Source organism: Felis catus, chromosome B4 (assembly GCF_018350175.1).
Source record: "Felis catus isolate Fca126 chromosome B4, F.catus_Fca126_mat1.0, whole genome shotgun sequence".
Lineage (NCBI taxonomy): Eukaryota > Metazoa > Chordata > Mammalia > Carnivora > Felidae > Felis > Felis catus.
This window is the reverse complement of record NC_058374.1, coordinates 123,057,949-123,085,098: the sequence shown is the minus strand read 5'-3', so window position 1 is coordinate 123,085,098 and position 27,150 is coordinate 123,057,949. Positions and strand designations below refer to the sequence as shown.

Sequence of the window (27,150 nt, the reverse complement as noted above, 5' to 3'; positions counted from 1 at the left end):
GATTTCAAATTATATTACAAAGCTATACAAATCAAAACAGTATGGTATCGGCATAAATTGACCAATGGAACAGAATTGAGAGCCCAGAAGTAAAGCCATGCATATGCAGACAGCTAATAGTTGACAAGGGAGCCAAGAATACTCAATGGGGAATGGATGCTAGTCTCTTCAGTAAATGGAGTTGGGAAAACCAGATATTCACATGCAAAAGAATGAAATTAGATGCCTATCTGACACCCCTTGCAAAAATCAACTTGAAATGGATTAAAGACTTAAGTGCAAGACCTTAAACCATAGGACTCCTAGAAGAAAGTGCAGGGAAAATGCCCTTTTAATTAATTGGGCTCATCTCTGACTAAGGTATATGTCCCACCAACACTGAAAGACACCCTTGGATTCTTTCCACTCTTCAGAAATATGCTGCTTATGGGGGTGCCCGGGTGATTCAGTCGGTTGAGCATCTGGCTCTTGATCTTGGCTCCAGTCATGATCTCACAGTTTGTGGGATCGAGCCCCGCCTCAGGCTCCATGCTGAGTGTGGAGCCTGCTTGGGAGTCTCTCTCTCTTCCTCTCTCTCTGCCCCTCCCCCACTCACATGCCCCCCTCAAATAAATTATATATATATATATATATATATATATATATATATATATATATATGAAACATGCTGCTTATGATTGTTGGGGGAAAGGCTGCCTGCCGGTGGGTGAGCCTCAAAGGAGAAATGATTATCTTCATTTTTCTATATTGAGATTGATTTCTCAGGTGAGCCCCTGCTGCGGTATAAAGGTTGACCCTGAAGTACAATGAAAACAGCATGAAACTGGGTGCTTCAAACCCTGGTCTCATCTTTGCTTGACTCCTTTTCCTGGGCCACTGTTTATGCTGGATGCATGAGGATAATCATACTGAGCTACCATGCAAGATTTTTGTGGGACTTACAGATAAAGTAAGTCCCTAGCACACATAGACAGGCATATAATAAAGACCCAATAAATACTATTTTAAAAAATTGCAATAGCAGCAAGCATGTACCTGTTTGTTTATCAAGAAGCTGAGGAAGGAGAGCGGGGCTGTCAGAGCTCACAGAGCCCCCATTCAAATCCCACAGGGACATGCTAGGCCTCTCTGCCCAAGCCTTGAGAAGTCAAGTGTCTCCTCTCTCCTAGGGTTTTAAGGATCCTGTGTATCGAGCAAGACGGAAGCAGTTTGCTGACATTGCCTACAGCTACCGACAGTAAGTCCACTTTGCTGGTCTTGGGGAAGAAAGAAGCGCACGCTCCTGGCTTACCTTTTCCTTGCCCAAGTTTGGAAAATACCAGCATAGAGAGTCCCGCCTTTGGCGCGCGCGCGCGCGCGCGCGCGCGTGCGTGTGCGTGTGCGTGTGTGTGTGTCTGTGTGCGCGCGCATGTGTGTTTAAACCCTCCCTTTAATAACACATGTTTCAAAAAAAAAAAAATTGCTTCTAGACAAAACAAAATTACCCACCGTGCCGGGCCGGCCTTCTCCCCAGCTTTGTTGTGTCCTTATGCGCTAACGTCTGAAGTAATTACAAAAGGCCTCGCCCTGAATAACACAGCCTCTGGTATTCTCCACATTAAACAGGGAAGAAGGAAAAAGAGAATCATTTACATTCAAGGAGGAGTTGGCTGCTTTACTGAAATAATGAATCATTTGAGGTTTTAGATGAGCCGTGCCTCAGCGTTCTTCTTTGCTCTGATCTGACCCAGCTGCGAAGGGCAATTTTCAGAGGAGCTTATTGTTTTCTGTCTGGGATTCTACCCTATTTTAGCCAAAGGAAAATGCAAATATCAAAGATGTCAGTTTGGGAAGGGAGCTGTTTTTGCTGTTTTGAGCCCTCAGGAACTACAGAAATGCTACCACGGGAAACAGTGTTTGAGGCCTGAGCTCCATTCCTGAGTTAAGACGTGAGAAAAGACATGCTCAAGATGAGACATAAATGTTGACCAGGATCCGGGACACCTGGGTGGCTCAGTCGGTTAAGCATCTGACTCTTGATTTCAGCTTAGGCCATGACTTCATGGTTTGTGGGTTTGAGCCCCATGTCAGGCTCTGCGCTGGAGCCTGCTTGGGATCCTCTCTCTCTCTCTCTCTCTCTCTCTCTGTCTCATTCTCTCTCTCCCCCTCCCCACCCGCCCGTCTCATTCTCTCTCTAAATAAATAAATAAAAAATTTTAAAAAGTTGACCAGAACCCTGAGGGATGGTACTTTAACAGCTTTGATAGATTCTGAGGGCATTGAAAATAATAGGGCTCTGTTGACTGAATACAAAGTTACCGTCCAGATGGAAAGACCTCCGGAGAAAATAAGACAATTCCCTTCTCTGAATGACTCCCGGCAGTGGAAAGATCCAGAACTTTGGTTAAACCTGATTTTGGTTAAACCTAGGCCCATTTGGGTTTGGGGCCTTGGCTTGTGACAAACAGGAACCACAGAACATGGCAACCTCTCCACACTTTGCCTTTGCCCTAACATGGTCAGGTGAACACCATCAAATCGGGTACAGACAGGAGCCTTGTTCAGGTAGCCAATAATAATAACTTAAATTTATGATCTCCTTGCTCTGTCTGGGGCTTTGTTAAATGCTTTGCTTACATTATTTCATTATCTTATTTAGTCTTAATAATAATTCCCTGGTTTTCAGATGGGAAAAGTAATGCTCAATACAGTTAAGTAACTTACCAAGGTCATAATATAACTAGTAGGTGACATCATCCCCTTTTGAATTCAGATTTCTCTAACTCCAAAGTCATTCTTACCCACTTCCCTGAGCGCCGGGATTCTCAGCGTCAGGAGACCACACTTCTCCATATAATCCAGGAGCTGCTTAGGAAGGACATTCACTTACTGCCTGGCTCTTGCGATTTGAGGAGAGAAACTGATCCCCTAACCTTCTTTCCATAAAAATGTTAAACCTGGGGCACCTGGGTGGCTCAGTCAGTTAAACGTCTGACATCAGCTCAGGTCATAATCTCACAGTTTGTGAGTTCAAGCACCACATCTGGCCGTCTGCTGTCAGCGCAGAGCCCGCTTCAGCTTCTCCGTCCACCTCCTTCTGTCTGTCCCTCTCCTGCTCATGCTTTCTCTCTCTCAAACATAAGTAAACATTTAAAAAAATAAATAAAAATGTGAAACCTAATGGAGAAGCCTGGAATGGATTGAATGCCTCACCATTCTCCATGTTTATCAAGTAAGTTAAATTGATTATTGAAAACCATCCATGGGGGCTCCTGGGTGGCTCAGTCGGTTGAGCGTCCGACTTCAGCTCAGGTCATGATCTCGAGGTCCATGAGTTCGAGCCCCGCATCAGGCTCTGGGCTGATGGCTCGGAGCCTGGAGCCTGCTTCCGATTCTGTGTCTCCCTCTCTCTCTGCCCCTCCCCCGTTCATGCTCTGTCTCTTTCTGTCTCAAAAATAAGTAAATGTTAAAAAAATTAAAAAAAAAAAAAGAAAACCATCCATGGATGCCTGGCTCTCTGAGAATCGTTAGAGACCTTCTAGTCAATTTCCCCATTTTTACAAATGAATCTCAGATGGTTAAGTGATGTGGCCAAGGTCATGTGGCTAGTAGGGCTGAACTTGTTCTCAAATTCAAAGCCTATTTCAGAACTCATTTTATCTCCTCTCTTTTAAACTTCTGACCTTGTTTACCATCCATCCCTTTCTTCTTTGAAATGGTCTCTTAGCTCAGTATCTGGCACAGTGGATTTTCATTATTCGAGGATTACTTGCTTCATTTATTTGAGACCTCCAATTCAATTCTTGTGGCACTTTTGCAATCGTTCCCAGACATGCACAGAGTGGGGGAAGATTGGAGTTGCCTGATGCATGAGGTCTCAGACTGAACAAGGTGACACTGCCTTCTTATTTCAGCTTCTATACTATAAACAACTATTCTTATTGAAGTCTATTTAGATTAGAGACCCGGTTGCCGAATTTTTGCATTTTTTTGTTGATCGTTTTCCTGTTTAAAGTGCCCCCCTCCCCCCAGTACAGTGGTGAAGTGCCGTCTAGGGTTCCTAAGTGTGAGAAGGCTGTAATGTGTTTATGGAGAAAATGCGTGTGTTAGATAAGCTTCGTTCAGGCAGGAGTTATAGTGCTGTCGAGATCAACGTTAATGAATCAGCCGTATGTATTAAATAAGATTTCTTTATACAAAAGCCCACACAAAACGAAGTTAGGTGTTATTAGTTGATGAAAATGTGATGAGAGCTCATGGGACCCTAGTCCTGTATTTTCTTCTGGACCAGTGGTTCTGAGTTCAGAGTTCAGCTCAGAGCTCATGGTGACCTTATGTAGCACAACTACCACATATAAAGAGAATCAAATGTATTCTACTCTCTACTGATTTCCCTCCCTCCTTTCTGAGGTTTGTTCCCAGTTCTCCCTGGCCTGTTCATCTCACCCCAGAGCTTGTAATGTCTTTCAGACTCAACTTTGGCCCTCTTCCTTGGTTTCTGCCACCCTCCATACCAATAGCCCCCACATTCAGATCTCTGGCACTTTCCGCATGGGGAATGAGGCCCAAGCTCCTGCGCTATGAGTCATGGAACCACAGGATATTGATCACGTGACAGAATGTATCTACTAAGTTCCAGGGCCCACCCCAAGAGCAAGACCCACAGAGCCATGCCCTCTGGGGAATACGGGGAAGGCAGTGACAAAAGTAACAGTAAACGAGATAGGTGTTCCCAAAGTTAAAACTTGGCTGTCCCGAGGCCGTATAATTAGGAGTTGGAATGTAGATTGGGCAACTAGGTCAGCAGGAAGTAAAGTTTCGGCTGAGAATTAAAGATTGAGCTGGAGTTTACAGCCAAAGAGAATGGGAGTAGTGAAGGAGAGAGGGTGGCCCGTCTAGCTACAGGGCTTTTGTTTTGAGATGTGAATATTTGGGGCCAGAGTCAATTCCTATAGAGAGTAAAGAAGCAACTAACCCCCACCACTGCTAACTAACGACCTCTTCTCCGCCCATCTGCCGTGTGGTGCTCCGACTCTCCTGCCCAAGAACATTTAATGAAAGTCTTAAAACATCAGATTGAAGAGGCGCTGAAAAATGGCAGTTGCAGTTCTGAGGCACCAAATTATTTGTCTTGTAATAATTACCTATGTGGGAAGATCTGGTGTAAAATAAGACTCCAAGGAGAGGGAAGGCTGTGCCAGGTGCTGGAGTATCTTGAATGCCGTATTTGGTTGGTGAAATAATTCAGAAACAACGTCGTCTACTTAAAACACTTTTTTGAAGAAGGATCCTAATTGGCTTAACTAGATATCTCTTCCTTATTTCAAACTAAATGGACACTCTACCTAAAATGTCTTAGTTTAGTTTACTTAATGAGACCATGACTTGATGAGAATAATTGACAATTTCTTCAAAGATCAAGGATCTTATGAAACCTCAGGTCTCTTGATGCAAGTGGAAGATGGAATAAAATGTGCTGTGTTTACTTTCTAAGTAAACCTTGGAAGTTAGTGTGTAAGTAAGAGACAGAGAGAGAAAATAAATTCTGAAATGTTTACTACATCCAGACAGCACTTCAGAGATGACGTATTTGATTCTTATTACAATATTACAAGATGGATTTGACTGTCCTTATGTTGAATATATATATGGCTCAGAAAGTGGCAATAACTTGCTCAAGTTGCCACACGCTTCTGTCCCTCCCACCCTCCCTCCCTCTCTCTGACTCTGGAGTCCTCTGCATTGGCCCTGTTCTCTGGCCATCGGTGGCGTCTCTCTTGGAGGTGGGCCCAGAACCACAAGGCTGACACCTCAACACAATCAGAGGTTCTATCTCCTTCCAACAGGTTCCACAAAAGTTTTCTCTGTGAGTCTCATTGGCTCTGATTAGAACATGGGCCTGTCTCTCAGCCACTGTCTGTGACCAGGGAAATGAGATGCTCTAAATAGCCAGGCCTGGTCACATGCCCAGGTAAGAGTGGTGGAGTCTCCTCCCACCTGAACCTGAGGCTGGGAGGGGAGGAGGCTGCTTTACTGGAAGAATGGGGAAGGGACATGGCACACCCTGGAAAGGTAACTATTAACCAAAGGGACATCATGGTACCCAGGATGTTACTATCTCTTTTTTTTTTTTAATTTTTTTTTTTTAGCGTTTATTTATTTTTGAGACAGAGAGAGACAGAGCATGAACAGGGGAGGGGCAGAGAGAGAGGGAGACACAGAATCGGAAACAGGCTCCAGGCTCTGAGCTGTCAGCACAGAGCGCGACGCGGGGCTCGAACTCACGGACCATGAGATCATGACCTGAGCTGAAGTCGGATGCTTAACCGCTTAACCGACCGAGCCACCCAGGTGCCCCTGTTACTATCTCTTAAAATTGTATTATCAAATAGCAAATCACCTTTCTTTTTAAATAAGACTCAGTTATGATAATTATCCATTACCCAGTGGTATTATTATTTGTCAGCACCAATATTTGGTACTTTGTACATAGTATTTCACCTAATTCTCCTCTATACCTCCCAAATAGTTACTTATCAGCCTATGTACCAGCGGCACAGACTAGATTTAGAGAGGTTTTCTAAACTGCCAGAGCATTTATTCAGCTAGGAACTTGTAGAGCCAAGTAGTGAACCCTTCTCTGTCCATGTTTGAAGCCTGCTTTTTCCCTCCATCAGCACTTAGCCCGGAAATAATGGTGCATCCTCAGTCAGGGGCTTGCCTGATGTTTTCTTTTCACAAACCCTGCTGGCCATTATAGGGTCTTCTGAGTTTGTGTTGCTTCCAATGCATCAGCAAAAATCTGCCCTAATCTCTGCCCACCTTTCTGTGGAACATAACACTGACTTTGCTTTAATGGCCTTGGATGAGCTACAGCTTCGAAAGGGCAGGAGAAACCTAGTTTGGAGCCTGAGGATGATCCAGCCTGAGAATGATCCAGATTCTTAAGCGAAAAGTTCTGCCTCGTCCTAGACACTGTGTACCCTGTTAGGAAACAGGTCTGTAGTGCAAAGAACAGTCGCTAGATTTTTAAAAGTCAGGCTCTGTTTGATTTTCATTTGTTTTTACTCTTGAGAACACAGCTCATTCTTAGATGTTTTTCAAAAGGACCTTTTGAACTACTGACTCTCCAACCATAGTGTATCCCCTGGAAGCTTTTTGCAGTCCAGATGCCTGGGCTTTCTCCTCCCCCACAGATTCAGGATCTATGGGACAGGGTCCAACATATGTATTTTAACCAGCTCCCTGTAGCTCTGTTATGTCATAACAGAAAATGCTACAAAAGCAGATCTTATACCTGGCATGGGTTTAAATCCCTAAGGTCAGAAATATCAAATCTAGGGGCACCTGAGTGGCTCAGTCTGTTAAGCGTCCAACTTCAGCTCAGCTCATAATGTCATGGTTCATGAGTTCAAGCCTCATGTCGGACTCTGTGCTGACAGCTCAGAGCCTGAAGCTTGTTTCAGATTCTGTCTGTCTCTCTCAAAAATAAATACAACATTAAAAAAATTATAAAAAAAGAAATATCAAATCTAGCAAGCGCATGCCCACTAAACAAGGGTCTCAGGCTCACAGTCCATATATTAAATCCACTTTAGACCGCAGATATAATTGCGTTAGTTGACATAATGCAAAACACGATATTGCTTTACTTGAACTTGGATGCCTTTGTTTAGAAAGAGGATGTGTCTTTCAGTTGTCTTGGCTGCCACCCTCCACTGTCCATACCCACTACTTTGCCCCTTTACGTTACCCGCTGGGCCCTTGCAGTTAAGTGAATTTCCACTCTGGGTAAACAATTGGAGAGAGAGAAGAGCAGAAAGGCCAAGTGATTTTCCAAAGCGAGAACAAATCTCTGGTGTGGTTGGTGAGTTGAGAGCTTGTATCGTGGCTTAGCCAAATTGCATGAATGTTTCCTATATCAAGAAGTGGAACTTTCTTCTTTCGAATAACTTATGAAACCCCCTGTAGTCTGTGACGGTTCACAGATTCTGGACCTTCCTCCCTCTGCTAATGCTCCTTCTTCCTCTGCTTTACGTCTGCCTTTCTGGAGACAAATCTTTCACGCCTGTATTCCAGTGGGCAGCCCATCCCTCGAGTGGAATACACAGAGGAAGAAAAGAAAACCTGGGGGACGGTGTTCAGGACCCTGAAGTCCTTGTATAAAACTCATGCTTGCTATGAGCACAATCACATCTTCCCGCTTCTGGAAAAGTACTGTGGCTTCCGCGAAGATAACATTCCCCAGCTGGAAGAGGTTTCTCAATTTCTGCAGAGTAAGTCTACTTCAGGGGCAAAAGTGGGGGGAGCAGGAGGGAAGGGAAAGGGAAGAAAGTAAATCACGGCTAGTACCAGGGTATGTGTGGTGATGCAGGCAGGTTGATGGTCGGAAAAACAAATCTCACTGCTGGGCTCTGCCTCACCACCAGCTTCCACTGTTAATCCACTCATCCAAGACAAGGCATCGTGTGTGGGTTTTGCCGTATCCCTGTCCCTGAAAAGCTTTTTTTTCCCATTCTCAAGGTCCCAGGTGCCCAAGCAGGGTTCTCCTCGCAGTTCCCGCTGGGTTATAGATGGCTGCAGTGTGCGTTTGTGTACGAAATGTGTTATTTGCGGCAGTACCAAGAGCCCTGAGCTCTTAGTCCATGCCTCTGACTAGTAGGAATCTTGCTTTGACCCCATCTAGTTGGGTGAACCTGCCTCAGTTTGCTCACCTGTCAAGTAGAGACTGTCTCATAGGGAAATTGTGGGAATGAAAAAAGACATAGTAAGTGAAAACACCCAGCGTGGTGCTACATATACAGGGGGTGCTCAGTGAATTTGGGCTGAATTGGAATCTGAGTAACTCTTGGGGGGAAAACATTATTGGGTGCCTGGTCTCTGCACATCATTTCCAAGTGAGGTAAGTATTTTCCTTTCTGCCTGGAGACATTAATTTGGCAAAACCAAGATAAGACCCACCAGCTAACGCATACTAAACACCTAGTATGTGGCAGGTAGAATGAGAGAAAGTAGGAGGACAGACCACAGGTTTACAGAAATGAAGAAGTTTCTATGGCTCTGAGCTGTGTGGAAATGGTATGGCCGGCTCTGGGGCAAGGAGCCAGGGAAATTATGTGGCAGGGAAGGAAGTGGCAGCTGGGATAGACTGGGGATGAGCTAGATGAGCTTTGGGTCCCTTCTATCTAGAGGGTCTCTACTTGCCAGTTGAAGAGGGAAATGAGAGGCCAAGCAGAGTGAATTTTAGCCTGCAGGTCCAAGGAACATAGGCAGATGGACAGCAGGTCCTAAAGGCATGCTCTGGCTAAATATCCATTTTGCCATGACCAATAGTGAGATAATAAAGTGGTAACACTAGCAGCTGGGGAGTTACAGAGAAGTCATTCAGAGAACAGACTTTGGAGCCAGACTGACTGTAGATGTAACCTTGGACAAGAAATTAAACCTCTCTGTGTCTCAGCTTTCCCATCTGTAAAGTGGGAATAATACAAGTATCTACCTCGTAGGGTTATTAGGAGGATTAGTTAGTAGATATAAAGTGCTTAGAACAGTATGGCAGGTAGTATATGGTGCTAGCTATCATTACCATCATCATCGTCATCGTCATCATCATCATCACCATCATCACTGATTATTATTCTCCTTCCAAGTTTGAAACAAACTGGGAGACAGATAATTGGAACCAGAGAGAGGATCAAAATGTCAACTTTATTACTGATAAAAGCTACTTAGAGAATGCGGTGTGGATGTACAAACAAAATGAACTTCCTAATATTTCACCTCTGAATTATGTAAACTTATCTACCAGTTCATGGTCAAGTGTATATTCCATTGCATGGCCAAGAGCAGACCAGAATGTGCACCTCTGTGAGCAGACAGGTGAGAAAGGACCAAAGAGGTCACACGGAGAACATTCGTTTTCTCTTCCCAAATGCTCCAATCAGACAAGTCCTTGCTCTTTGGGGGGTGTATATGTGAAGGGCAGTAAAGAAGCTGGAAGTATTCCTTTCATCCTTTTCCCTTCTGGAAGTGTAGTGAAAAGTCCCTTTCAACTCTAGAGACATGAGAAATAGGGAATAAGTGTTTCATCCTAATAAACAAGAATGAAAGCTAAATTTATTAAATGTCTCCAATGTGCTAAGGACTTTATATTTACTAGCTCTTTTGATTCTTGGAATAAAGCTAGTAAACATCTATCTACATTTTGCAGATGAGGAAATGAGGCTCAGAGAAATGAAGTTACTTGATGCAAATCGCCCAGCTACAAAGTGTAGGGACAGAGCTGTGAAGCCAAGTCTACTTGGCATCGGCATCTATTCTCCTAGACAGTTGGGTCTACTGCTCCCTTGCCTAAAGCTTTTCAGGCTCCTCTGCCTCTGCCGTGATGGGCATTGAGTTTTCTTTCTCTTTTGCTTCCCAGCTTGCACTGGATTCCGCCTCCGACCTGTGGCTGGCCTGCTTTCCTCTCGGGATTTCTTGGGTGGCCTGGCCTTCCGAGTCTTCCACTGCACTCAATACATCAGACATGGGTCCAAGCCCATGTACACGCCTGAACCGTGAGTATTCTCCTCCTGCTACCAGTATCCAGCCACCGTGAGTGCCATTGATCCCTGCTCCAGGACTGAGGTTTGGGTTCATCGTGGGCTGATCCACAGGACTAGTTTTCTGGATTGTTTGATGGTAGTACAAAGAGAGAGATTCATCTCTTCTGGGGATTTTCTCTGTCCAGATAGACCTTACTGATTGGAGATTTGGGCATCTTATGAACCACATATTCAGATTTTCTCTGGCTGTGGGAATAAGAGGTCACAGTCAACCTCCAAAGGGATTATAGGAATCAGAGCTATGAAGCTCCAAATGTGAACAGGAGCAAGTGGTGGCCAGGTGATCTCAGCACCTCCTGAATACACATCTGGATGATTCTGATCTTTCTATGTCTAGATGTGTTTGTATGGAGGTAGAGAATGACCTTACTTTGACAGTTAGCCATCTTCTTAATCAAATCAAATAGAACTTATGCAATTTATACAAAAAGTAGGACACCTGGGGCACCTGGGTGGCTCAGTCAGTTTAGCGTCTGACTTTGGCTCAGGGCATGATCTCACAGTTGGTGGGTTCGAGCCCCGTGTTGGGCTCTGTGCTGACAGCTCGGAGCCTGGAGCCTGCTTTGGATTCTGTGTCTCTCTTTCTCTTTGCCCCTCCCCTGTTCATGCTCTGTCTCTGTCTCTGTCTCTCTCAAAAATGAAGTAAAAAAATTTTTTTTAATAGGACACCCAAAATATTTTTTGCCTGTCCACAAAATTTATAACTACAAATCAGAAAAGACCTATTTCTAATGGGCCTGGCACATTAAGTGTTAAATAAATGTAAATTTTCTCCTCTGAATGACTTTTGCCCCTCTCTTGAATAAATAAGCAAAGAACAGCACTATTTTTTAAATTTAACTTTTATTTCTCATGGGGAATAACTGAACACATTGAATTTGCCCATGATGTCACTACCAAGATGAAGACTTGGGTTGGGAAGTGTTTGTGACCTACAGCTCACTCAGGTGTATGGGAGGAGGTCCATGGGAATATTGGCTCTTCTGTTCTGCACCCCACTGAGGATATATCTAAGGCCCTCTGGCGTTTGTTCCCTGATTTGCTCCTTACTTTTCTTTTCCCTTCTTCCTTTTCTCTTGTATCTTGCCTCATTTGATCCCAAGTTTTGCATGCCACTAATGCTTGGGAGTGAGGTCATAAACCTGAATGGCTTACCTCCTTTCTACCTGCCTATTTCTTATGTAGAAAGAATGCATCTGGCTTGACTTATAACCTTCCTCACTTCCAAGCTCTGTCCTTTGTGTCTTTCAGTGACATCTGCCATGAGCTGCTGGGACATGTGCCCTTGTTTTCAGATCGCAGCTTTGCCCAGTTTTCCCAGGTGAGGAGTGAATCTTTTTGGCCTTTTAATTATAGAATGAGATCTGGGATTGCTCAATGAATTGAACATATGGAGGGGTCCTTGTGTCCTCTGCAAGGGTGGAAAGCAGACACAGTTCTGTGATCCCACTAGAGATGGGCGTATGGTCTCATGGAGATGGCTAAATACCCTTTCAGGGACCCCAGCATGGGGTTGATAAATCCCTCATCCTGGGAATTATATATGTGCTGTTGAATTTGCTAATCTCATTCATCCTACCAGGTTTAGCTTAAGGGTCTTTTTGTCCATGAAATCTTGCCTGATCCTCACAGAGAAGTAACCTTACCTTCTTCCAAGTTCTCCTGGTACCTTTCCCCTCCTCTTTAGGGACTTGTTGCTTCCAGGCAGCCATTTTTGTATATGCTTTAATTAGATAAGATAATATTTGCTAAGAATCCAATGCTGGTAGCCCAATTCATAGTTGGCAAAACTAACTAACTAACTAACTAAATAAATAAATAAAGTGCCAAATGTCTTGCCATTATAATCAAAGCTGTAGTCTAGGCCTTGATTCATCTATCACTGTAGTGAGCTTTCTAGATGAGTGACAGGATCCTAGTAATAGCTTCAGGGCACTGAGAGGATAAACTGTGGTTGGGGAGAATTGAGTGATGCACCCACATGTCCCACCCTGACTCTAACCAGCCATGTGACCTGTGTGCCTCAGTCTCCACAAATGTGAACCAATACAAAGCTTTGCCTGCCAATCTTCTTCCTCACAGGGAAGAATAAAGATCAACTGGAATAAAGATCAACTTGAGATCACATACTGCAGCAAATGTGAATTATGGGTTTGTGTGTATTGGGATTGTGTGTAAATTTCATAAGTTTCCCCTCAGCTGGAAGAAATAAATATTTCTATTGTGGATTGAAGAGGTGATCACTTAATACCTGAAACAAACAAGCAAACAAACAAACAAACAAACAAACAAACAAAAAAGCTGAATTAACTGCCTGCTAGGTAAGGGAGAACTGCACTTGTAAGACACAATCTCTCTAAACAAAGAAAACTATTGCTTTTATGTGGGGTTTTGGGAGCTGTGGTGTTCAGAGATTGTTGGACTTTTGTAAATGGAAGTGTTTGAGGATTAGCTAAACTTTAACTCACAAGTGTCACCATTGGATTGAGGCTATTGTTGACCAGCTGACCTTCAGAAAAATCGTTCCTGCTGTCAAGTTGTCATTGATTGCTTTGGACAGCTTTAAAACTGGGTTTTGTTCTTATGGCCAAAGAAAAATCAGTTTCTTCCTTAGAACATAGGAACTTTTTATTCTCACTACCAGAAGCTATTCTGCCCAGTCAGAGGCTAAGTGACAATCCTCCATATGCCATTCCCAGAGGAGTGAACAATTACTTGAGTCGATAGATGGATGCTACTGGGCCATCAGTGTCACATGCTCCAACCTATGCCTGGATAGTCCCAAGGCAGGGTGTCATTTTGAAAGTTCCCTGAGCACATTCTTTTTGGATCTGAAAGGAGGACTTACTTTCCACTTCAATGTAAACACCAGGAGGTCCAGGATCTTTATTGATCTTGTACACTGCCATCCACACAGAAGGCATTCAATAAACATTTTGGAATAAATAAATGCATATAGTAGAGAAGGCAGCATATACCTTTATAGTATCTACACTGTCTGATACAAGACAGGCTGGAGCTCTGATGAGAAGTGGTCCATAGCATTTCAGACTCTCCAGCTATGTATTTACCTGGGTGGCTCTCAAGCACTTCTCTGCAGTTCTCCTGTGGTATCTTCAGGGTACATGACTAAGACACTCCTCTTGTATTCCATACATGTTCCACTTGAGCTATGGGGGGATAATCACTGAGCTGGAATCAAGGAATGAAGTTCATACACAACTTACTGTGTGAATTTGAGTAGATCACCTCCCTTCTCTGTGCCTCAGTTTTCTTATTTGTAAAGTAAGTACAAAGGACGAAGTAATGAAGTAAGGTTTCCCTTCTCTTGAGATCTGTGATTGTATGATGTGTGGCTAGGGAAGACTTGAAAGAATAATCAGGGTCTATCTGAGCCGTTGTGAAGGCATGTTGTCAGCCGTCACCTTCCCGTGGTCAAGTACGAGGTTGGAGCTGAGGGTGAAGGTTGAAGATAGGCAGACCCCAGCCATGCCAGTGACTCTGTTTATCTATAATTACAGGAAATTGGCCTTGCCTCTCTGGGTGCGCCTGATGAGTACATTGAGAAACTGGCCACGGTAAGGCCCCTCTCTCCCTGGCAGGTAGTGGGAGTGCTTTAGACTATAGCCCTCAGATCTTCAAAGCTTTGATCCTCCCCTGAAAGCCACGCCAATTGGGGGAAATATCAGAATGTGCTGACTTACATGAACACAGATGAAATTTCACATTTTGATTTTTCCTTAGTGGTTTGATTTTGAAATCAGCAGCATGCAAAGATTTACATGTGATTTTAAACAAAGAATCTTAAACACAAATAGGCTGTAATGACAGCACTTGAGAACCTTTGGGCATAAAGTGTGTGTGTGTGTGGAATAGCTTGGATTCATGGCTTTGAAGAGGAAATATTTACTCTCTACCTTTGCACTGGAGCCAGCGTGAGGATCTTTCCTTTATTAGATAGGAGGTGGAAGTGGGGGTGGGCTTTCCTCTTCTTGTCAAGCACTTCTCCCTCTCCAGTGAATGTGATAACACTCATCCATTGAAGCATGGAATCCATGATTGTACAGCAGGGGGTTTTCTTCCTACAGACTTCTTTCCAACTTGAGTGCATCCCTCCCCAGCCTCTGAGTCACATTTCTTATAATTTTCTCAGCCTGGAAGATGAAAAAGAAAGCTTTGTAAAGATATTAGAACACGAATGAATGCAAATTTATCATTAAGCTATATCAGTTTAGTAGTTTATTCTTTAGGGTAATAAACCGACTTAACTAGTAACCCATCCTTAATTCTCCAAGACCATGACTGTCTCCAGCAGCTAACTGTGACCTGGGTTCCTCTTGGCCCTGGTCAGTAGGGTTATGCCAGAATTCCAGGACCATCTTTCCCAGGCCAGGCATCTAGGACATGTTGGGCTTGGCTATTTGGAGAGGATAGGTGCAGTGGTTGGCAGTACATCAGAAACCGACCCCCCAAGTTTTAGCACAATGATGGGATACCCCTCAATGATTTTATCACTACTGATCTCCTACCTCCCATGGCTGATGGGATTGTTGGCAAGTCTGACCAACTGAAAGGAACATCTCACTGTAGTCATGCCACAGAGAAGAAAGTGAAAGGGGTTGAGGAGTTCCTGTCCAATAGACTTACTGTTGGGGGTATCTTCTTTGGGCTTCCTCAGTACTCCCTCACTGCTTCCCAACACATCTTGCATTCAGCCAACTCTTGATTCAGCCAGTGACTGGATAGGGTGGGACATAGGACCCAGAGAAGCAACCCCAGGTCATGGTGATTCAGAGAAGAGACCTGCACAAACTCCCACCTGGGAAGTCCTGTCTTTAGCCCTGGGGCATTTGCTGCTTTTCCCCTCCTTGGGGTGTGCTCTGAACTTGACTTTCCATTCCAGATTTATTGGTTTACTGTGGAGTTTGGCCTCTGCAAACAAGGAGACTCCATAAAGGCGTATGGTGCTGGGCTCCTGTCATCCTTTGGTGAATTACAGGTAAGACTCCACTTATATCCATTTTGAGATTCAACCCAGGAGTTAATCCTCAAGTGATTGGTACCTTAACACCTGTGTTTACATTGGTATGTAAACCCCAGGAGGTCCAGGATCTTTATCCATCTTGTACACTGCCATCCACACAGAAGTCATCCACTAAACATTTTGGAATAAATGCATATAGTAGAGAAGGCAGTATATACCTTTATAGTATCTACACTGTGTCTGATACCAGACAGGCTGGAGCTCTGATGAGAAGTGGTCCATAGTATTTCAGACTCTCCAGGTATGTATTGACCTGGATGGCTGTCAAACACTTCTCTGCAGTTCTCCTGTGGATACGTGATTTCTTCAGGGCACATGATTAAGGCGCTCCTCTTGTATCCTCAAGTGATTGGTACCTTAGCAGCTATGATTTGTTCATGACTTTGGGTATTAGATGTAAACTTGAACTGCAAGTACACGGGTCTCCAGGACAGAGGGGCCTCCTGATCCCAAGGCTGAATTGTGCACACAGATGTATGGAAAATATATGCAAAATAACTCAGTTCACTGCATTTGGGCTGGGGTGTGGAAGGAATCAGGGCGAGATGACAGAAGGTATATAGACAGCTTGACCCTGATTTAACTGTGAAAATTTTCCACTCGGGGCCCGCAGTACTGCTTGTCGGGCGAGCCGAAGCTCCTCCCCCTGGAGCTGGAGAAGACAGCCGTCCAGGAGTACACTGTCACGGAGTTCCAGCCTCTCTATTACGTGGCTGAGAGTTTTAATGATGCCAAGGAGAAAGTGAGGTGAGGTGGTGACTAAGGTGGGTCAGCGGCTCTTGGGGCCTCCTGATTTGTCTGGTGCCGCTGATCTGTGGGTGGTTGGCCAGAAGAGTGGATTCCAATGCTTACAACAACAGTGTGCAGCAGACGGTGTCTCCCCACTTTTGTCCCTTTCACTCTCCATTTTGGAGAGGTTCCTTAGTGGGACCCCATTTCACAGCTAATTGTCTGGATATGCTGACCCCTGCAGAAGCTCTGCCACTGGATCCTTGCTTGAATGTAGCCACCAAGTCCAGGTACTGAACTCTTCTGTGTACATAGTAGCCACAGAAGGCCCCCAACAAATCATTCCAGAAATCTTCTAACCTGGGGGAATCGCTTGTTCACTTTATTCTCCCAACACCTGCATCATTCACTTGCTCAACTCCTTCAAGTCTTTTTGACCTTTTTGACCCTTTGACCTTTTGATCTTTTAACCTTCTCTGTGTGTCTTTCTCTAACCAATTTACTTTGTTTGCTTGTTTGTTTGTTTGTTTGAGAGAGAAGGTGTGCAAGTGGAGGAGAGCGGCAGAGAGAGACAGAGAGAGATAGAAAAAATCTTAAGCAGGCTTGATCCCAGAGTTGTGGGATCTGAGCCAAAATCAAGAGTCAGACATTCAACTGATTGAGCCACCCAGGCACCTCGCAACAAACTTATTTAAAATTCTCACACAGGGGCACCTGGGTGGCTCAGTTGCTTAAACCTCTGATTTGAACTCAGGTCATGATCTCACGGTTTGTGAGTTCAAGCCCTGCGTTGGGCTCTGTGGTGACAGCTCAGAGCCTGGAGCCTGCTTCAGATTCTGTGTCTCCCTCTATTTCTGCCCCTCCCCTGCTCTCTCTCTCTCTGTCTCTCTCAAAATGAATAAAGTTAAATTTTTTTTTTTAAACTGGACTCTGTTGTTTTCTTTTCACTGTCCTTCCTTCATAGAAATGGGAAAGGAGAGAGGGACAGATATGTCTGCTTCCCAAGCAGATTCCTTTGCCATATTTGCAAAATCTAAAGTCTTTTTTGGTACCCATTGGCATGGCTAGAAGCCTTGATTTATGTGACATCAGATTTCCTTCAGGAGGGAGACCCCTATGTGGCTCTCACATAAGACCTTTATGGGCAATTCTTGGACCAAGTGACTTATTAAGAAAGCCTCTGGGCGGGGGAGGGGCTGGGTGGTTCAGTCAGTTAAGCATCCAACTTTAGCTCAGGTCATGATCTCACTGTCCGTGGGTTCAAGGTCTGCGTCTTGGGCTCTGTGCTGACGGCTCAGAGCCTGGAGCCTGCTTCAGATTCTGTGTCTCCCTCTCTCTCTGCCCCTCCCCTGCTCATGCTCTGTCTCTCTCTGTCTCAAAAATAAATAAAAACATTAAAAACAAATTTTTTTTAAAGAAAGCCTCTGGGGCACCAGGGTGGCTTAGTTGGTTAACCAACTGACTTTGGCTCAGGTCATGGTCTCATGGTTCGTGGGTTGGAGCCCCACTTCGGGCTCTGTGCTGACATCTCAGAGCCTGGAACCTGCTTCAGATTCTGTGTCTCCTTCTCTCTCTGCCCCTCCCCTGCTTGTGCTCTCTCTCTCTCTCTCAAAAATAAATAAACATTAAAAAACATTCTTTTAAATCCCTACCCAGCCCCACTTCACATCCTTACCCCTTTCTGCAGTTTGTTTTTCTGCTTACCACTTGCTAATGTTTAATACACCAAATGATTTAAGCTTCATTTCCATAGGAATTTTTGTCCTTTCTGTTTTCCTGATCTTTCCCCCGGCTCTAGAACAGTGCCTGATACATAGTGAACATGCAATAAGTAATAGGCAAATGCATCTGTCTCAGAGGCAATTCAGCAAGAGGCTGATGGTGATGGAAAGGTAGCAAGACTCAGGCTCAGCCTTCTGAGCTGACCGCCCTGTCTATAATCTGCTTGAGTGTCTCTCCTCCCAGCAGGAGACAAGCTGGGCAGAGGCCTCCCTGGACATGGCTATCCTGATACTCATTGTTTGTTACCACCTCTTGTTTTATATCTGATGAGTGGGGGGTGATAGACATAGATACAGAAGTTTCTGGGATCCTATGAAGCTGAGTGTGCAGCTTCCACTGCGTTGAACTTAGATGATAGATGGTAAAACGTTGGCTCCCGGGTCCGCACGGTTTGGCCTAAGATGACTCCCTTCCTCCTATCTCTCCAGGGCCTTCAGGTTTTTTCAGTTACTCCTTTCTAGTTATTTCTTAAATCTCCACCCCTCCCTGGGAGCCTAGCCTTCCCTTAGCCCCTAAAGGCTATACTCTGCCATTTTTGGGACCTTTTGGGAGTTATGGATTTCAGTGGATTAGTGCATTACCCCACTTGGATAATAATGATGATAATAATAATAATAATAATATAATAAGCAGGTTAGATGTCTAATATCTATTATGTACCAAACCCTGTTCTAAGTGCTTTTCATGTATTAATTTATTCAAGCTTCAAATAAAACTACGAAGTTTGAGGGTGGGGGTTAGAAGCACAGAGGTGGTTAGTAACTCACCCAGGGTCATACAGCTAGTAAGGGACTGACCCAGGGTTTGGATTCAGGTGTGGGGCTCAGAACCAGTACTCGTAACCATTCTGTCAAACCAGGGTCACATTTAAATGGGTCCCTCCTGGTGGTGACTTTCTAACCCAGGAAGTGATCTGCTCCAGACCAGCAGGAAGAGCTTGCCAGAACCTGGGTTTCTCAGGCCTTTGAAATCCCACCCATCTTGTCAGTGCCCCCCGCCCAGAGGAGACACCCACAAAAACTCCTTTCTGTTGAGAGGTGACTCGGGGTCAAAGGGAAGGCTGAAGAACAGGGTTCCGAGAAGGAAGGGATGTCCTCAGAGCATCCCAGCTAAGAGAAATCAACTTTGACCATTTTCAGTGTCAAGAGTCAAGCTCTAGGCCGAAAGAAACAATGCCGAGTGTGGTCACGTGCCCATTCTCTCTGTCTGTCTGTCTGTCTGTCTCTCTTTCTCTCACTCACTATGTATCAGGCACTGTTCTCTGGCTAGAGGCGGGATGGCCCCAAGACTGACTGCCTCACTGAAGCATTTCTAGTGGTGTGGAGGCAGATTGCCCAGAGCAAAGATGAGCTAAACTATGTAAGAGGGACGAGGTGCAGAGCAGGCCACATCACAGATATGCGCTCTATGCATCATGTCACCAGCAGGGCTGAGAAAGCTCTCTTCAGAGATATAGAGGTGGAGAGACATACTTAACCACTTGTTCCTCTTGAGTCCCCGGTCGCTGATGAAAGAGAACAGCTATCGCACATGTAGCGCTTACTCTATTTTAGAACAGCGTTGGCTACGACCCTCTGAGGTAGCACTGCTCTCGTTCCAGTTTTATAGAGGAATGAGGACACCAAGGTGCAGCCCACAAGGGCTGTCACTAGCAGAGGCAGGATTTGAGTCCAGGCAGCCTGGCTCTGGAACTTGGGTTTCCAGCCACTATAATCTACCGCTCTTGCCGAACTTGGAAAACCCACTAGTTTCCCTTAGAGTTTGTCTTGTTGGGATGGCAGCTTTGACTCTTACCAGCAGCCAACTTAGAAGTATCATTTGTGATGCCGTTGCAATCTATAGGCCATTTTTGGAGTATCTTGTTCATTACATCGCTTGAAGTTCTTCATACGGCCCTCCTGGTACTTTCCCAGATCCAGGAGTAATGCGTCAAGAAGGCAAAGCAGTGAAGGGCACAGGCCGAAGTCAGACTACCTGGGTCCCTTCTCAGCTGCACGATTTATTGCCAGTGTGACCTTGATATTCATTGAAACTTCCCAAGCCTCAGTTTTCTCATCGGTAAAATAGGGATAGTAATAGTACTTTCTTCCTAAGGTTTTCATGAAGACTAAATTAGGAATGATAGTTGTAAAGTGTATACAACAATTGGGATTTCATATAGCTCTTGGTACATGGGAGGCACTCAATCCATGTTAAATTTCATTAATAGCATGGTGTTTTCTTCCACTCTTGAGAGAGGTGCTTCCCTTTCTGCATTGTTTGTCAAGCATCTCGGAGCTTATTTCATTCTATAGCATTCTTTGGCTAGATTTACTTACTCTTTTGATTTTATTTAATGGCAAGAATTTTGGCCTCAGTGTATTCTGTGCTTTTACCATAAGCTACCTCTGTCTTTTTGGAGGTAGGTTACTAAATAAACATGTGCCTACGTGTGTTTGTATATACACCTCAGCACATACACAGCACACAAAGGCTGCCCAACAGGATCCCACTAAAACTCCATTTCCCTTCTCAGTCTGCTTTCTAAAGCCCCGGTTCTAGTAAGATTGAAGTGAAATGCCACTGAGAAATCTTTTAGAATGATTTGTCCCCAAATGGTGCCCTTCACTGAGCTCTGTGGATTCGGTTTCAGGAATTTTGCTGCTACAATCCCACGGCCCTTCTCAGTTCGTTATGATCCATACACCCAAAGGATTGAGGTCTTGGACAATACCCAGCAACTTAAGATTTTGGCTGACTCCATCAACAGTAAGTAACTTACACCTCAAGAGGCTACTCCGTTTACTAGAAATAGAGAGTTCGATTTTCTTACCTTCACCATAGGAACAATATTGAATTAGGGAGAAATGTATCTCCAGGTAAGCTATTTGTTTGTTGAATGAGGAAAACTTGGCAAAAAGGCCACAGTTGCCTTGAGTGTCTTTTCTTCTTTGACTTTCCTAGATTCCACCCTACCTCCTCCCATCATAACATCCTGGCTTGTCACTGCCGTGTTCCTCTTCCTCCTTTGCCACTCCACTCTGTTTCCTCTAAGTGTCCAATGCATATTTCTATGCCTGGGCTTTCAACCCCTACAAGACAGATTCTCACTATTTTAATGGCCATATACTAGCTCATCTGTGGGCCTTCTACCCTTCCAGGACAATGACGATATTATAACAGTTGCTCATAAAAATGTCACAGTGTTACATTGTTCTTCACTGGACTCCCTCTCCAGTGCTTCAGGCACCCCTCCAGCGACATTGGCCAACTTTTAGTTTCCACACTTCCTCCTGGCTTCTGGCCTTTGCTCATGCAGTTCTTTATGTTTAAAATATTCTCATTCCCGCTCTCATTTAGAAGTCCCCAACTCTAGCTCATCTTTTAAGTCTTTCATAGACATCTCTTCTTGTAGGAAGACTCGTCTGGGTGTCCTTCCTATGTCTTGGCATCCACACAGATCCCTCTCTCAGAGCATGTATCACTATATTGTTTTGTAATTATTTACTTGTCTGACTCCCCAGCAAGACATGAGCAGAGGGCCAGGTTGGGTTCACTGTCAAATCCCTAGGGGTTAGCCCTAGTCCTAAAAAAGTATATTAGGTGCTCAAGAGTTGTCAAATGGATGGATGAAACTACTGAAGGGGTGAGCAGCCTAAACAGAGGAATTCTAGACCAGATGGAGGCTCCTACCTCATGTAACACTAACAAAGGCCAAAAATGCAGGTAGGCTTGAAGTATCCCTCTAATACCCCACTGATGTTGCCTGAGGCCACATCCAGCAGTAGAGCTGTCCCTGGCCATTATAGTCATTCTTCATTAGGTATGGCCACCTGTGACCAGACATTTTGAAAAAGTTCAAGGTTGATTCCCCACCCCTGCCCCATAGACTCCATTTTGGATACTCAGCTGGAATAGATCTGTTCACCAAAAAGGCCAGCCAACTGTTCCAGAGGCTGGGATGTAAGACAGAGGGGTCAGCCCATAACTTTTTTTTTGTCTCTCTTATTTACCTTTGAAAGGCAAGAGTAACTTTGTTTTTAAGAGAATTTTTTAAATCACAGAATAACAGATTTAGGAATTGAAGGGTCCTTAGAGCAACGTGACTATGTAAGACTCCATCACCTCTCTATACTTGTTTCCTCAGGATCTAGGAGAGCAAGCTTGTCCATCTTCAAGATTCCTTCCACTTCTCTGAAGTGTCTATGTTCCGGTGACCTCTTGGCATGTGAGAACATGGCATGAATGGGAGTGGACTCCATCATAGTCCAGTGGTCTAGCAATCTAGGCTGAGTTATCTGCTCAAACCAAGCATTCTCATGCCTCAGAATGAGTACATCAGAATCACTGGAGAGCTGGTTAAAAATGAACAGTCCTGAGTCATAACCCCAAACTAAATTTGCTAAATTTGTGGTAAGGCTGAGAAGTTTGTATTTGTAATAAGGCCCTAGGTGATGTTGACACAGGAGGTTTGTGTGAACCACATTTTTAGGTTTCATGGCTTAGATCCTTGCAAGCATGTATAGATGTCCCTATAAAAGAAAAAGAAAGAAACTAACTCTTTCTATGGAAAGGTGAAGCTAACTACATTAAAACTTGTAAGTCCCTATGCTATAACTGCCCAAATACTATCACCATAACTATTCTGTAAGCTCCTTGAAGGTTGGGGTGGTGCTCAGAATATCCATACATCCCACGCATCCTCTAACATGTTGGACATTGTAGACATTTAAAGGGTATTTTCTTAAGATATGAGTGGCTTTTTTTTTTTTTTTAATTTGTAGGTGAAGTTGGAATCCTTTGTAGTGCCCTTCAGAAAATAAAGTGAAGCCATGGACAAAACCTGTCAACTGAGAATCTGTTGATGGAAATCCAGCTACTTTCATTTCATCTGAAAAAGTCTGAAAAGCAAACCTTAATTTGAATTGATAGCCTTAAATCCTTTTTTGGAACAAGATGGAGCACAAACAAATAAATCAAAATAAGTTGAAATGACAGTGTATTAAGACACACCCAAAAGCCTAATCTTTTGGGGTCCTCTTTGATTTAAAGATGGTAATCCCATACCCTCAATTCAGTTAAAATCAATAGTATGTCACATTTCATCAGTTAATTAAAATTTGGGACCTGATTTATTCAAGTTTCTATATGTCACTCGATGTAAAACACAAGCCTGTCATTAGAATTGAATTTGTTGATTTAATCTAAATCTTAACCTACGCAAGTAATTTTTTATTTCAGTGAACTATGATTCTAATATTGCTGTGTTTTACCCATGTAGATTTCCTTTAATTCAAGAGCCCATTAAAATACTATAAAGGTTGAAGTTCATAGTATAATATCTTATATTTTATTGTAATCGTACATACTACTGTAGAAAGTAGTAGAAGTTCTCACCTGACTCCCACAACTTTGAATCTCATCTTCCAGTTAATTGTCAAGTCTGTTTTGGGAGATATTTTGCAGACATGTGTGATGCGACAGAGGTTGACTGAAGGCCTGGCTGGTAGATATTCAGTAAATATTCATTCAAAGAATAAGGGAATACATTATTAACTAGCAAATCCTCAACAAAAATGAGAATTTTAGTTATGTTTAAAAAAAGTCTAGTGGTTATAAAATTTTGCAGTTTCAACTTCATTCTTGGATTGAAATATTCCTCTCCATTCCCCTAGAAATACATTAACTGGATAATCTTGTGACATGAAAAAATGATCAGTCAAAGATTTCCAACCCATTACAGGAGTGCATTGTGATAATCGATGTTATGTCTGGATAGTCAACAGATTTTGACTTCTTATTGCTTGTGCATTTTGCACAAACACATGAAGATCCAGGAAATGGTGGGGAAAATAACAGTGTCTTTAAAGCTATGCTTTGAAATTCTCAACCACTTTAACACTTTATTTTGGAAATAGTTCAGTGTTAAAGAACTTGCATAATATTTCTTCACATGTGATTCTCGGGCCAGCTGTATCATCATCAATGATAAATCCTGGGCACATCCCAGCTTTATCAAACTAGAATCTCTGGGTATGGGGCCACTGAGACCTGCATTTTTAAGTACCCCAGCTGATTTTTTTTATGCCCAGCCAAATCTATCAGGTATGTTAAATTTGAGAAAACCTGACTTCTGGTGGCCAGTTCTGCCACTTATCAATTATGTCACTTTGTATAATTCACTTTGGATCTTGGTTTTACTTGAACAATGAAGGAGTTTAACTGGAGGAATCAAGGTTTCTTCCAGCCTGGAAATACAATTCAAATGCTACCATGTGTCTATAAACAGATGTCCCTGATCCACCAATAGTGTGTAATAATACCAGCCCAAGTATGCTACCAGGCAGGAAGAGCGATTTGGTCTGATTGTGTCTGAGATCTCATTGCTTTCGAGTTGGGTTTTCATGTCTGTATTTAGTTCCTCATGGCTCTGTAGAACCCACTGACAAACGCTGATTCTAAAAGTGACAGTGTTCTTTTTTTCTGTTTCTCTAGGCCCCAAATACTCTGCAAAGGGACTTTTTTTGTAAATGTTTCTTTACACTAAATGTAAATCCGAGAATCTCTTGATTTGGGAACTAAAATGTTTTATAGTACTTTAGACTGGGTATTTTATTTTATAGTGATTTTTAGTCTTACTGAAAGTAGTTTTGTGCGTTTGAAGTTAAATCTTAGGTTTAGGTTGCAATTTTGCAGGAAGAAATTACATACTGAAAGATGATCTTTAAGTGTTTAGTAATGTGTTACTCAGCACTTTAGCTTTTTTTATCTGGATGTAAAAGCCCAACCTACAGCAATGGATTCAACATGTTTTCATGGGTTAGTATTGTTATCAGCCTAATAATTAATAAATGAGCTGGTTTTTTAAAAAAAAAACAATAGTAATGCTTTACTGATAGCTATCCTGTTGTATCCAAAAAAGAGAGATAAATGTAAGAACATTACAAATTTTTATTATTAGTGTTCAATAAGTTTCTAACAGGATGAATCTAAATTTCAATTATAGGTTCCTAAGTTATATAGTTTAACTGTATCAAATAATCTACCACTAAAATGTCAACTTCATAAAAATGTGAACCTTGCCTATCTTCACCTTTAAAAGCCTTAGCATATAATACATAGTAGGTGCTTAATAATCTTTAAAAAAATTCTGAATGAATTGAATCACAGGGAGTGTAGCGAAGATTGTCCCTCACACATAAGCTATTTTTCAAGAAAAACTTGGGAAACAACTAAATCTGCAATTTTCCTTTTTAAATTCTGTTGAAAATGTTGCATCTTAATCTAAATTATGACCTTACTTTAAAAATATATGTATTAGCCCTGTAGACTAGATTATGGCTAGGTAGTTTGTATTTATACTGCTTTGATAACTGACATATGAAAGTGCTTAATAAATGTTTGTTAATTAATAAAGGAAGCAAAATGGCATCAATGAAATGTCTCAGTTATCCACGGTGGGGCTGAAATGGTCAGAGAGCAACGAATGGCTTACCTAACAACTGCAAAAAATTACAGAGGAGGCAAAATAGGAAAGGCTATAAATATGGACTCTGCAAAGGGAAGAGAAAAAAAGTGATCAAAGCTTCTTCTCTTCAGTAGAGTGTGTACCCACCTCCCTGCCCCCACACAACATCCCTGCCCTCTAATAGCTTTCTTGTGCAGTTTCAAAAACTATAAACAGTAGTAGATTTGTTAGGTGCTAGTAACGGCTCTAACAGTTTGTGTGCTGTGAATTTTCTCATTTATAATCTTAAGTTCTGCTAGTTCCAAGATACAGGTTACCTTCTCATATATATTAAGCTTAAAGAATAAGCTCAGAGAGATAAGCAATAGCAGAGAAGACTGAATCTAACCCTCCAGCGTATATATACAACTCTTCTTACAATATAATTCATAGTTGTTCAGGGTTGCTCTTCAACAGTACTTCTTTTGTATGTTTCTTGCATTTTGTTTGTTTTATGACAGCAATCTCTAAATAATAGAACATTAATGGAAAAAAAGACAAGAAGATGTACCTCCCTGAGATATGGATAGACTTCTTACGTCTCTTAGTAGATGATGTTGCTGCAGAAAGCGTAGCACCTGCTTATTTTCCAGTTTGCCCAAATGGATAAAAAAATAAATGATTATAGCTTGAACTGCAGCCTTTATTTTTTTCTCAGGCGATTCTTTGGAAAAAAGGTGATGCCAAAAGAAAGTAAGTGTATCAGTATCCCTTATTGAAATTATAAAAATTGGTGCATACTTTGATGTTTATGATTTATTCTTCCCAGAAGTGAATTAAGGAATATCTACTTAAAAAGAAAGAGACTTGGTCTTCCCTGAGATGTCTTTATTCCTAAAGGTTCTCAAAGAAATGTCAGTTGCATCCTGTCCTTTTTTGCAATAACCTTGCAAGTGGAGATGTTTGTGTGGCAAAGGGCTGATTTCTACTATTCCTTGTGAGTGGTCAAGGGAGAGTGGTGTTTGGACTTAGAAAAGAGGGTTAGTAATGTATCTTTGTTTGTGTCGTTGAGTTTTTCCCTTATGTCTCTCCCTTCAAAAGTGTGGGTTTCTTTGAGAAGTCACTTATCCAGTCACACACACACACACACACACACACACACACACATACACACATGCACACACATGCACACACCATCCCTTTGACCTCTAAGAGGACATAAGATGATTTGGGAATGAGTTGAGGGCTCTGGCAACAAGGATAGAGAGGCTGGCCTTTCCCATAAACCTCTACTGACCCTGTTTGAGAATAATGCAGTTTGAAGCCATTTTTTAGAAGGCCTTCCGCGATTGGCACCACCCAGAAGTAGAGAATCAGCCTGGAACAACAGCATTACTTGCAAAGGGTAACTGTTGGACCGTGAAGGCTTTTAAGCTCCTCCAGGGTCCTAATACTCCTCTCCACCACCATCCCTGATGCTGTGGTGCCCGAAGAGCTCTGTTTCCTTGACCTAACAAAAAGTCAGACTTGGGAGTAAGGAAGGAGAAAACAGAATCTTTCCAAAACTTTCAATTCCCTGGATGTCC

The 27,150-nt window shown here is 43.0% G+C and overlaps 1 protein-coding gene across 2 annotated transcripts in view; it reads left to right on the top strand.

The window, feature by feature from the left end:
- PAH (phenylalanine hydroxylase) overlaps positions 1–25,552 on the top strand; it is a 104,759-nt gene extending 79,207 nt beyond the window's left edge. For both annotated transcript variants that reach the window (XM_019835418.3, XM_045062245.1), the window contains 9 exons: positions 1,170–1,237; positions 8,059–8,255; positions 10,400–10,535; positions 11,835–11,904; positions 14,105–14,161; positions 15,487–15,582; positions 16,241–16,374; positions 20,771–20,886; positions 22,902–25,552. In XM_019835418.3, coding sequence (XP_019690977.1) covers positions 1,170–1,237; positions 8,059–8,255; positions 10,400–10,535; positions 11,835–11,904; positions 14,105–14,161; positions 15,487–15,582; positions 16,241–16,374; positions 20,771–20,886; positions 22,902–22,945 — 918 coding nt within the window. In that variant the 3' untranslated portion in view covers positions 22,946–25,552. The remainder of the gene's footprint in view (positions 1–1,169; positions 1,238–8,058; positions 8,256–10,399; positions 10,536–11,834; positions 11,905–14,104; positions 14,162–15,486; positions 15,583–16,240; positions 16,375–20,770; positions 20,887–22,901) is intronic.
- Positions 25,553–27,150: the final 1,598 nt, after the last annotated feature.